This window comes from Bos javanicus, chromosome 11 (genome assembly GCF_032452875.1).
Source record: "Bos javanicus breed banteng chromosome 11, ARS-OSU_banteng_1.0, whole genome shotgun sequence".
In the NCBI taxonomy this organism is placed as follows: Eukaryota; Metazoa; Chordata; class Mammalia; order Artiodactyla; family Bovidae; genus Bos; species Bos javanicus.
Genome location: NC_083878.1, coordinates 2303808 through 2316164, shown reverse-complemented (window position 1 = coordinate 2316164; position 12357 = coordinate 2303808). Strand labels below are relative to the sequence as shown.

The window sequence follows — 12357 nt, the reverse complement described above, 5'->3', positions numbered from 1 at the left end:
TCCGCACTGAGTTTAGATTTTTGAAACTAAAACCAAGAAAGGGAGATGTCTTCAGGCAAATTCTGGTTCTGCCCTGTGACCTGCACCCTCTAGCCAAGGGGATATGCAGAAATGGCTTCTTGGAGCTGGAAGAAAAAAAACCTGTGAATGAAACACAATGGCACCTCAAGGAGTTACGCTACCCCACGGCTCTGTATATAGGCTGGAGGGCTGGAGCATCTCATAGAGGCTTCTGAACCGTGGGCCTTTCTTCCTGACTCTGCTTTCAGTGACCGTACGCTGGGATCTTGGACAATTCAGGGAATGTTAAACATTTACCAGCTCATCTCTGGGCAGCAGCCTTGGCTGACAGCAGCAGGGATGGGAGAGGCTGGACGAAGAGTCAGGATAAAGCCACCAAGAATCGCTCTCCTTTGTCAGATTTATTTTATTAAAATATACAGGACTGAATATTGGTGGGCGCTGAGAACAGGCACCACTCTCCTCGGCCGCGCCCAAGGGAGACACTTCTGCCATGCAGACATGCGGCCAGCCCGCGTCCCAGCATGGGAGGCAGACCCCTCCGGGGGCATGTGCAGCCTAAGGCCAAGGTGGGGAGGGCAGAGCATGGTGGCCCTCTGCTTTGGCCTCAGGCCCTCAGAAGCAAAGCCTCGCCAGCGGGGAGGGCTGGGCTGAGGGCCGGGAGTGGGGGCTGAGAGAAGATCCCTGAGCCAGGGAACGCTGATGCCCTCCTCCCTGGGGAGGGGGAGGGGCCCCAGTCAGACTGGAGGTGGGGTGTCAGTGCAACTCCAAGGGGGTTGCCCATGTGTGGCGCCCAGGGGTCCCCGTGGCTGAGCCAGCCCATCTCCACGGCCTCGGCCGCCCGGTCCCCGCTCATCTTCAGGCCAGGTCCGGGCAGAGACCGGGGGCGGCAGCCGATGGAATGTGTGACCGGGAATGTTCTGGGACTGGCCGTGTTGCCTGAGGCTGCGCCCCTCCCGGGCGGCCTGGGCCAGAGGGAGCAGCCCCGCTCCCGCTCCCGCCGGCTTCTGGCGACCTGCCCCTTGGCCCCGCGCCCCTTAGCGGCGCTGGGCTCCGGCCGACGTCTGCCTCTGTCCTCAGGGCAGTACCCGGCCAAGCAGAATCCCTGGGGTTTGTGCTTTTGAATGTTGGTGAGCTGGGCTGGGCTCGGAGAGTTGGGGGTGGGGTGGGGGGGGCCTCAAGCCACCCCCCACACACACACACTGCTCAGAGGCACAGAACTGACTCCCCACAGAACCCCGGGGGCCTCCTGATGCGGGCTGGTGGGGCCCAAGCCTCAGCCCACCTGGAGGGCCTTGCCTTGGAAAGCAGACAGTCTCTGGCTCTCCTCATGGGCTGCAGCCTGAGCTTCTGGGGGCACTTGTGCTTTGCGCATGGGGTTGGGTGAGCCTGTGTGTGGAGGGGCGGCCACATGGCTCCAGGACCCTAACCACGAAGAGGGGAGCTCATCCAAGCTGGGGGCGGGGAGGCAAGGGAGATGGGGGCCAACAGGAGAGAGAAGCCCCTTCCCAGGCCTGCTTGGCCCCCCTGGGCTCCCTGGCTGCTAGGCCCTGAGCCCTGGGACCTCTTCTCAGGACCCCTGAATGACGACCTGGGTGGCTGAGGGCTGTGGGCAGCTCCTCCTGTTGTGCCCTCACTGAGCCAGCTGGAGCAAGGGAGGCGGCCTTGGCAGAGAGGTCCCGTCAGATTCCCACCAAGAACCCAGTCCCCAGACTGGAAGCCCCCTTACTGGGTGGAGAACAGTGCCCGCTGGTGTGTCCCCACTGGGGCTCACACAAGCTCAGTGGACGGTGGGTGTCCTGACACCAGGGAAGCGTTTTCAGGAGCAGCAGGCTCTAAGTGCCACCTCTTTCCTGGTCCGAATTCCCTTGACCCTGCGCTGCCCCTCTGGGGTCCTGAGCTGAGGGCCATTCTGGAAGGGTCGTCGGTGGGCAGGGAGTGGCTGGGGGACAAGCAGGTCAGCACAGCCCCCGGGGCCTGACATGTGAGTGTAGTGGAAAAGAGGGGTGGCAGAAGGGAGGGGCGGGCAAGTGGGCTCACAGGGCTGGGGCCTTAGCTTTGCAGGCTGGACCCTCATCTGTGGATGACCCAGCAGCCAGCGGCCTGAAGATGCCTCTCTTTCAGCTGTCCACCCAAGAGGCCTGGGAGTGGGGTGCTGGGAGCTGTGTGGCACGTGTTCCCTGGACTCAGCTCCCAGCCAGACCCAGCCCCTCTCTCATCTCTGTCCCCCCACCTGCCAGCCCAGATGAAGGGTGTGTGTGTGGAGGGGGGTGTTTGTGTGTGTGTGTGGAGCAAACTATTCACTTTGTGCAAATATACTAGAAAAAAGTTTCTCATGGAGGTTGCTCCCGGCAGGACTGAGGTTTCTTTGGGGGCAGAGGTGGCGACAGCCACTCAGGGATCCCCCCACCTTCCCCATGCACAAGTCCTAGATGACGTTCTCGAACAGCTGCATGGAGCTCATGATGTTCTCGTCCTGCATGGAGAGAGAGGACCAGAGGCCTGGTCAGCCCTGGGCGGCGCCCATCTCCAGCCTCACCGTGCTCAAAGTCTCATTAGGGACCTGCGACCCTCCGAGGACTCTGCCCATCTCATTGGATGAAGGAGGAGCTGGTGATGTAGAGCTTGTGTCCAGCTCCAGGGTCTGATGGCCAGTCCGTCTGGGAGATGTTAACCCACTGATAGACAACCACCACCCACCCAGATGCAGCCAGGGCAGCTGAGGGGAGGGAGGCGGGTGGAGGCCCAGCGTCCTGTCCCCTGAAAGCGCTCTGCAGAGGATGTTTAGCCGCGATGCCAGGGGGGGACTCCAGGCTCCTTCCCACTGCGTGACCTGGTCCTCAGGGCCCCGTGTCTGTCCCCTCTGACGGGGGCCACTGAGGGGGCTGTGGGTCGTGGCCTGGCTAGGCTGTGTGCTGGCAGGAGCGGGCAGGGCAGGAGTGAGCACTGGTGAAACAGTGCAAGTGGACGTTGGAGTCTGCGCTGAGGAGGGGACTGGCCGGCCGGGACGCAGGGGTTCCGAGCCTTGATGCTGCCTACCTTCTGACAGGTCTCCAGGAACTCGTCGATGGTCACCACCCCATCCTGATTCCGGTCCATTTTCTGCAACTCAAGCCATGCCCTCAGTGAGGCTGTGTCCCGCTGGGGCTGCCCCCTGCCCTAGGCCTGAGGAATGGCGCTGGGCGGGCGTGTGCCCTCCACCCCAACCCGTCCCCTTGGCCCCCTCCCTGGGATGCAGACCACACAAAGTGCCCTTTCAAGCCGCCTCCACCACACCACCAACCACTCTGGTATCTCCCCAGCCCGCCCCCAACCTCAGCCACCTCCCGGCAGGCACCCCCATGCTCACAGACCCCCCTCATCTCCCTGACAGACAGCTGGGAAGGTGGAGTGGCTGAGGGCCCTCAGGAGCGGGAGATGGAGCCTCAGTCCCCCTAGGCCCCACGGACACAGAGCAGTGACCTCAACACCCTCCCCTCGGAGAGAAGCCCCTGGTGGAGATGGGGTGGCAGGGGGTGGGAGAAGCTCTGGCCGGGGGGTGTCAGCTGACTCAGAATCCATGAGCCCATCTGCTCTGAGATGAGGTTCAGAGATGAGGGGCAAAGGGATGGTTTTAATTCTTTCAGCCAGCCAGATGCGGAAGGGAAGTTGCGCCTCCCATGGGAGCAGCGGGCCCTGAGAGCAGAAGCCCCTTCCTTCCTCTTCTGGCGGCCTCTTCCCCGCGCACTCACCTGGAAGAACCTCTCCACGTGCTCCAGGGGCGCGTCCTCTCGCAGAATAGGGTAGGTATGGCGGCCCATCATGTCATAGATGGACTTCATGATGGCCAGCATCTCCTGCGGGGGGAGTGAGGGGAGGGCGGAGGGGCTGGCATGAACCTGGCTGCCAGGTGGGTGAGCGGGCGAGGCTGTACGGGCCAAAGAGAGATAGGCTCAGCCCCATCCAGTCCACCCAGCGCAAGCTTCTGACTCTCCAGGGCATCTGGAGATAGGTTTTTATGTGCAAACTCTAGAATTTGTTCCAGCCAAACACTCTTTTTTGTATATGAAATATTTCCTTTTTTTGTATATGAGCTATTTCTTACACACCAGAAAGAGTGTTTGGGCCAAACAAAACTGGACTGTGGGCCCGCTGACACCCTACCTTAAGGGACCACACTGCCCTCCCTTGATTGCTGGGAACCAAGGCCAGCTCTCCCACCCCTGCCTCCAGCTTTTCCACTCGGGTCTCCCACATGACCTCGCAGTAAGAAACAGTGATCGGGGACCTTGTTGACGGGGACGGAGATGTGTGGTGAGGGGCACACAAGCTCCATGCTCTGCACACCCAGGTGTCCAGGCCGAGAGCCTGGCAGAGGAGTTCCCGGCTACTGTCCCCTCCAAGGGCGGGCTGGGCGCTCTGTCTTTGGACAGGGAGGGGAAACGGGAAATGAGGGCAGCGAGAGAGAGGAGGAAAGAGGTTGGGGGTGTGGAGCAGCGGAGCGGGCAGCCAGGCTACGCTCAGCTCCCCAGGCAGCCCCGTACCTCTTTGGTGATGTAGCCATCCTTGTTAATGTCGTAGAGGTTAAAGGCCCACTTGAGTTTCTCATGGACTGTTCCTCGCAGCAGGATGGAGAGACCAACCACAAAGTCCTGTGGGGAAAGGGCGGGGGTGACAGCCGAGGCCCCAGATTCTATTTCCAGTTTGCCGTGAGGCTTCCACTAAAGTGCCCATCTGTATAGGTGAGGCGCCTCCATCACAGACCAGGTGGACGGTGCCCCTCAGGTGAATACAATGTGAGTGTGTGTGTGTGTGCGTGCGCGCGTGCGTGTGTGTGGTGGGGATGGCATGGTGGCTGGTGTTGATCGTCTCAAAGAAAAGACATTCAAATGTATGACTTTTTTTTTTTTTTTGCAAAGCTTTGAGATCTCAGTTCCCTGACTAGGTATGAAGCTCAGGCCCGCAGCACTGAAGGTGTGCAGTTCTAACCACGGGGGCACCAGGGAATTCGACCCATCTGATGCATTGCCGCTGACAGAGAAGGCCTGAGGGCGCTCCTTTCGTGAAGAGGGCACACTAGTCACGTTACCAAGTGTCTGCGTGCCAAAGTGCTTAAAAAGCTACACCTTAAAGACTAAACCAACAGCTCCGGGGCCCCGCTGCACCTGTGCGCAGTCACGTCTGAGATGGGACAGGTTATTACTAGCGTGACAAGACATGAATGTTCAAATGGCTTTTGTGTGAAAACTTCAACTGTTTTGTTGGAGCATTTGGTGGAAAGCAATTCTTTCCTGTCACTTCCAGAAGGTTCGAAGTTAACGCCCTACCTGCCCCACGGGGTCTCCCAGGCTGCTCTGAAAGAAGGGAGCTGAGAGGGGCTGTCCTGAAGGTGGGAAGTGGGGGACGGTGGACTGTGAAGGGACAGGCCCTGCTCCAAGGGGCTTGGTCCCCGCTCAAATTTTAATGTTTATTTTTGGCTGCACCACATGCCTTGTGGGATCTTAATTTCCCCAACCAGGGGTCAGATCTGGGCCCTAGCAGTGGAAGTGTCAACCACTGGACCACTGGACCAACAGGACCTCATTCAAATTTTGATTTTCTGGATGAGAGGAAGCCTGTATCATGAAAAAGAAAGACTAAGGAAAACTGAGAAAAGCAGTTTTGAAGAAACAAAAATTATTCCAGGACCAAAAAAAAAAATTCACAGAAACCATTAGATTCAGGGATTAGAAATCTGGCATCCTTACAATAAGAATGGCTTCCCTGGTGGCTCAGTGGGAAAGAATCCACCTGCAACACAAGAGATGTGGGTTTGATCCCTGTGTCGGGAAGACCCCCTGTAGGATGAAATGGCAACCCACTCCAGTAGAGGAGCCTGGTGGGCTACAATCCATGGGGTCTCAAAAGAGTTGGACATGACTTAGGGACTAAATAACAAGAACAACAATAAGAATAGGGTGCTATTAAAAAGGAATACTTGATGTCAACTACAAATTGGCACTTGCCATCCATCTCTCCAAGGATTAAATCATGTGCTGCTGCAGCTGCTGATTTTCAACACCCGCTGAAAAGAGTTCAGGGTGGAGAGCAGGAATGAGGCACTCTGTGCTCTGGGAAAAACTGGTGGGACAGGTCTTCAGACAGTTAGGTGTATTTTCAGGAGCCAGTTTTATGAGTCTGACTCTTGTATCTCCTTATTTCTAGAAAAGCACTAAAATCCTTCATGGTGACTGCTCCTTGTGACTAGCAGAAATTGAAAGTGTTAATCACTCAGTCGTGTCCGGTTCTTTGCAGCCCCAAGGACTGTAGCCTGCCAGGCTCCTCTGTCCATGGGATTTCCCAGGCAAGAATACTGGAGTGGGTAGCCATTCCCTTCTCCAGGGATATTTCAAAGCCAGGGATAGAACCTGGGTCTCCTGCATTGCAGGCAGATTCTTTACCATCTGAGCCACCAGGGAAGCCCGTGACTATCAGAAACCTTCTGCAAAAAATATGTGCTTGATTGCGTGTACTCCCCCTTCACCAAAATCACATATATGCTGACCCACATCAGAAACATCAACAACCTCAGATGTGTGGATTATACCACTCTAATGGCAGAAAGCGAAGAGAAACTAAAGAGCCTCTTGATGAGGGTGAAGCAGGAGAGTGAAAGAGCCAGCTTAAGACTGAATAATTTTTAAAAATTAAGATCATGGCATCCGACCCCATTACCGCATGGCAAATAGAGGGGGAAAAGGTGGACACAGTGACAGATTTCCTCTTTTGGGCTCCAAAATCACCGTGGACGATGACTGCAGCCATGAAATCAGAAGACGATTGTTTCTTGGCAGGAAAATGATGACAACATAGACAGTGTGCTGAGAAGCAGAGACATTACCCTGCCGATAAAGGTCAGTATAGTCAAGGCTATACTGGAGAAGGCAGTGGCACCCCACTCCAGTACTCTTGCCCGGAAAATCCCATGGATGGAAGAGCCTGGTAGGCTACAGTCCATGGGGTCGCAAAGAGTCGGACACGACTGAGCGACTTCACTTTCACTTTCAGTCAAGGCTATGGTCTTCCCGGTGGTCATGTACAGTTGTGAGAGCTAGACCGTAAAGAAAGCAGAATGCCAAAGAACCAATGCTTTTGAACTGTGGTGCTGGAGAAGACTCCTGAAAGTCCTTTGGACAGCAAGGACATCAAACCAGTCAATCTTAAGGGAGATCAATCCTGAATGTTCACTGGAAGGACTGATGCTGAAACTCCAGTGTTTTAGTCATCCGATTGGAACAGACAACTCTTTGGAAAAGTCCCTGACGCAGGAAAAGATCGAGGGCAGAAGGAGAAGAGGGTGTCAGAGGATGAGACGGCTGGACAGCATCACTGATGCAGTAAACACGAACTTGGGCAAATTCTGGGAGATGGTGAGGGACAGGGAGGCCTGGTGTGCTGCAGGCCATGGGGTCACGAAGAGTGAGACACTGGGTGACTGAACAACACCACCACCACCTCCTACCTCTTTGGAGCAGCTTTTCAGAGTTATCTCAAGTGCTGCTTCCTTGGCTATAGTCCTCATTTTTGTCCCCAAATGAAACTTAACTCACAACTCTCAGGTTGTAGTTTTGTTGTTGTTTTTTTTTTTTTATGAGAAGCTCATGACTCAGTGTCTGCCAATGCAGATGTGTGTTCGAGCCCTGGGTTGGGAAGATACCCAGGTGAAGGAAATGGCAACCCACTCCAGTATTCTTGCCTGGAGAATTCCATGGACAGGGAAGCCTGGAAGGCTATAGTCCCTGGGGTTGCCAAGAGTCGGATATGACTTGGCTATTTAACAACAACTCAGGTTGTGTGTTTATTTATTTTTTTTCAAGTCGGCACTGGGAACAAGAAAGAGCTCTTGGGAATTAAAAATGAGAAAAGAAAATGACAGACTCAGAAGAAGGGTTAGAAAAGCACGTGGAATCTTCCATAAAGCAGCCTGAAAAGGCCAAACTGGAAAAGAGAAGAGAAAAGCAGATAACGAGTGGTCCACTCCAGAGGGACTGAAACTCGACCAGCGAGTTCCAGGAAGAGGCCGAGGAAATGGAGGGGGCGTGCCCACGAGGGGATGAAGGGGAAGGCTGTGATTGTCCAGGTCCTGCCAAGGACCTAACGATGAGGGCAAACAGCCCGAGGTGTGGCTGGGCCATCACAAGCCAGATGAGGGCAAACAGCCCGAGGTGTGGCTGGGCCATCACAAGCCATTTCAGAAAACGGGTGCAGTGACAGGATCATATGAGCTTCCAGAGAGAAGAACAAAACCAAACCGAAACTACAACAATCACCAAATCAGGTCCTGTCCACAGGACCAGGAATCAACAGGCAACAGCTTCTGCCGGAGCTCCGGTTCCACACAACAGGTCAAAAAGAGTGAGAACGGAATGACTCCCCTGGTGGTCCACAGGTTAAGTCTCCGCCCTGCAATGCTGGGGTCACAGACTCCGATCCATGGTCAGGGAACTAGGATCCTATATGTTGCAGAGCAACTAAGCCCGCGTGCCACAGCTGAGACGGGCCAAATAAATAAAATTTAAAAACAAACAGAAAGACGGAGGACAGAACAAAGGTACTCGCAGGTGTCTAAGGCTCAGAAATGACCTCCCAGGCAGCCTTTTGCAGAAAATTCCTGGAAGATATGCTTTTGAAAGGAGCTTCCCTGGTGGCTCAGCGGTCAAGAATCTGCCTGCAATCCAGGAGACGAGGGTTTGATCAGGAAAATCCCCTGGAGGAAGGTATGGCAACTCACTCCAGTATTCTGGCCTGGGAAATCCCATGGACAGAGGAGCCTGGTGGGCTACAGTCCATGGAGTCACAGTCGTGTTCAGACACGACCAAAGCAAATGAGCACAGCACCTCCCATGCTTTTGCAGAAAAAGTAAAGCAAGGAAGAAGATGAAGGAGTCCAGAACCAGGAGACCCAATCCAGGAGAGAGGAGAACAGGTCCACAGAGGACAATCAGCACCACGATGATGGAGCTGGTCAGAGGCTAGAGAGATGTTCATTGAGACGACAGGAAAAGAGTCAAGGGTGAATTACTGGTAAGGTCACAGTTCACTTCAGTTCAGTTCAGTCAATCGTGTCCGAATCTCTGCGACCCCACGGACACCAGGCTTCCCTGTCCATCACCAATTCCTGGAACTTGCTCAAACTCACATCCATCCAGTCGGTGATGCCAGACACCAGCCAAATGACTATTAACTGTAGGCAAAAGAAAAATCTGTGCAGGCAAGGGAAACGTAATCACAGTTCACTGACAGGCTCAGCTGGGGAACAAATTCCCGTCAGGAGAAAACCAAGAGAAAGCCAGGGGATGGGCAAGGTGTGTGTGAGTGCGCGGGAGACCCAACTCCTCACTCGTGCAGAGCCAAGGGACGGCGTCTCAACTGGGCACTTGAGAAGCAGCAATAAAAGGATACCATCAGGCAGCAAGGAGACAAACAGGGAGAGTCAGCCCAAACAAAGGAGGCGTGTCTGCGGGTGGCAATGCTGTTTTTCAAAGCACACCCTGTAAGTCTACTGGAGCCTGAAAGTCTCGTGTGTATGGTGAAGAAAATGAACGGTGTTGTATTTCTTTCACTTTTTTGAGATTTAGATATATATATATTTGAGTAACATATACATACTTTGATATTGTTTTGGTCCACTGAGTATACATATTTTAACAAAAGATAAGAAATCTGGGCTTCCTTGGTAGCTCGGTGGTGAAGAATCCATCTGCCACGGCGGGAGACGCGGGTTCAACCCCTGGTCCAGGAAGACCCCACAGGCCAATGAGCAGCTAAACCCGTGCCCTACAACTACTGAGGCTGTGCTCTAGAGCCCAGGAACCACAACTCCTGAGCCTGCGCTCTAGAGCCCAGGAACCGCAACTACTGAGCCTGCGCTGGAGCCCAGGAACCACAACTACCGAGCCTGTGCTCTAGAGCCCAGGAACCGCAACTACTGAGCCCATTTGCAACCACTACTGAAGCCCAGGAGCCTAGAGCCCGTCCTCTGAAACAAGTGAAGCCTCTGCGATAAGATACCTACGGACTGCAGTTACAGAGTATCCCCTGCTTGCCACAGCTAGAGAAAAGTCTGCACAGCAGTGAAGACCCAGCACAGCCAAAAAAATCCATATAATCCCATTAAGCACACATATGATTGAGGTATACTTACTACATCAAAAGTTGGTGTTTATAAGTTACAGGTATTTAGTACTTTCCAGAGTGTTCTTTTAATTAAAAAAATATTGTAAAACCATTTCAAACATCAGTTCATTTTCCCAGTGCAAAAGAAGTCAACTCTGTTGTTCAGTCTCTAAGTCATGTTCGACTCTTTTCAATCCCAAGAGCTGCAACACGCCAGGCTTTCCCATCCTTCACCACCTCCTGGATATTGCTCAAACCCATGTCCATTGAGTTGGTGATGCCATCCAACCATCTCATCCTCTGTCGCCCCCTTCTCCTCGTGCCCTCAATTTTTCTCAGCATCAGGGTCTTTTCCAATGAGTCAGCTCTTTGCATCAGATGGCCAAAGGATTGGAGCTTCAGCTTCAGCATCAGTCCTTCCAATGAATATTTGGGGTTGATTTCCTTTAGGATTGACTGGTTTGATCTCCTTGCAGTCCAAGGGACTCTCAAGAGTCTTCTCCAGCACCACAGTTCCAAAGCATCAATTCTTCAGCGCTCAGTCTTCTTTATGGTCCAACTCTCACATCTGCACATGACTACCGGAAAAACCATAGCTTTGACTATACAGACCTTTGTCCGCAAAGTGATGTCTCTGCTTTTTGAGATGCTGTCTAGGTTTGCCATAGCTACCATATCAATAAATTCTAGTTAACATGTGTCTTATCTCAAGAATATACAAAAGGATTTGAATCGTTGTAAATATTAATTAGCAGATCTGACTTTCTGGTTTCTTTGTTTTGTTTTAAAATATTCATATATTTATTTTTATTTTTGGCTGCATTGGGTCTTAGTTGCCCCACAGCAAGTGAGATCTTAGTTTCTTGACCAGGGATCGAACCCACGTCTCCTGCACTGGAAGCTGGATTCTTAACCACTGGACAACCAAGGAAGCCCCCTGACTTTCGGTTTTAAGGGCACGTTGAGAGGTTTGGTCTGAGGCAGCGAGGTGGGCTGAATGTCCCCCCACCCCACCCCCTCCAGATTCTTCCTGACCACAGGGGTCCCCACTGTGGTGCACCCAGGATTAGGCCCTGCCCAGTGGAAGATCCCTGAGAGGTAGACTCCAAAAAGCCTTCCTAGAGCAGAGCTCTGATATCAAGATCCTGCAGGTGAACAAGGAAGACGGTCCTCAAGGTAAACAAACTTCCCTGGAAGGAACCTGAGAAATTAATTTCATGCCAGAGATGCACAACCTTCTGAGACGGTGCCTAGCAGAAGGGGATCAGCACCCGCACCCCCAACAAAGATCCACCATCGACCACGTCCAAGGGACCACAGTGAGAGCAGGGACCACAGGAGCTCGACAGAGGCCTTCCTGACAGCCGGCACTGTGCCAGGGCCTCGCTAAGCGGTCTGGTCATCCGACTCCTGAACAAGAGACACCCTCATCAAAGCCCTGCTTGGGTGGGCCACACAGCTGCTTCTGGCACTTCACTCCCAGGAGCCTCAGGTGCCTCTCACAGGACACGCAAGAACCTGGTCATGGTGGAGGCTGGGGTGGGACCAGGGAGAAGAGTGAATGCTCCCTATTGACTCCTTTGGACCGACTCTAATTTTACCCTGTGCAGGCAGAACTGAAAACAGAAAAGCCGAAAACACTGTGAGCTCACAGGCACACTACAGGCGTGGTCCAGGGAGGGTGGGGCCCCTGTGGGCACAGAGCTGGCGATGCCCTTGGGCCGCCCCGCCCGGGCCTGATGTCAGTGAGCCGGGCTAGATGCAAGCATAAAGGGAAGCTGAGCGGGATCTCGGGTTATTCCCCGGCCGGTCCAGGGGCTTTCTCTCTCGCTTTCCGGTCAGCTGCCCTTGGCCTTGGAAGCCGAGCTGGGTGGTTATTGATTAAGCCTGGCTCTCAGCAAGGTTTTCCTCTCCAAAGAGGTTTCAGCTTTTTGCCTGCAGCTATTTTTAGGGGCTTGGGCTCCGCGGTTGGGGCCTCTCTCAACTGATGCCGTGTGGCCGGGTGTCAGTGGGGCCCACATGCTGCCTGCTCAGAGCCCAGGCAGGGCCCTCCTGGGGGCAGGCGGCTGCTTTCCCAGTGGTGGGGAGCACGAGGCTGGCTCACACTGTGGCTGGGACAACCCCCAAGCCTGTTCAGGCAGGGATGCTCTGCCTGTTTGGGGGCAAAGGGATAAATTCTGGGCACAGACCTCTAGTTAACCT

General features: G+C 54.1%; 1 protein-coding gene and 1 long non-coding RNA gene across 3 annotated transcripts in view; one reads left to right on the top strand and one right to left on the bottom strand.

Annotated features, from left to right (window-relative positions):
• Positions 1 to 403: 403 nt before the first annotated feature.
• The window catches only part of KCNIP3 (potassium voltage-gated channel interacting protein 3), a 94679-nt gene continuing 82725 nt past the window's right edge, over positions 404 to 12357 (bottom strand). For both annotated transcript variants that reach the window (XM_061431484.1, XM_061431485.1), the window contains 4 exons: positions 4545 to 4652; positions 3753 to 3857; positions 3061 to 3123; positions 404 to 2497 (listed from right to left, as the gene is read on the bottom strand). In XM_061431484.1, coding sequence (XP_061287468.1) covers positions 2450 to 2497; positions 3061 to 3123; positions 3753 to 3857; positions 4545 to 4652 — 324 coding nt within the window. In that variant the 3' untranslated portion in view covers positions 404 to 2449. The remainder of the gene's footprint in view (positions 2498 to 3060; positions 3124 to 3752; positions 3858 to 4544; positions 4653 to 12357) is intronic.
• On the top strand, positions 4649 to 10965 carry LOC133256671 (uncharacterized). The gene is made up of 2 exons (XR_009739258.1): positions 4649 to 8159; positions 8205 to 10965. It is a non-coding gene; the product is annotated as an uncharacterized LOC133256671 (long non-coding RNA).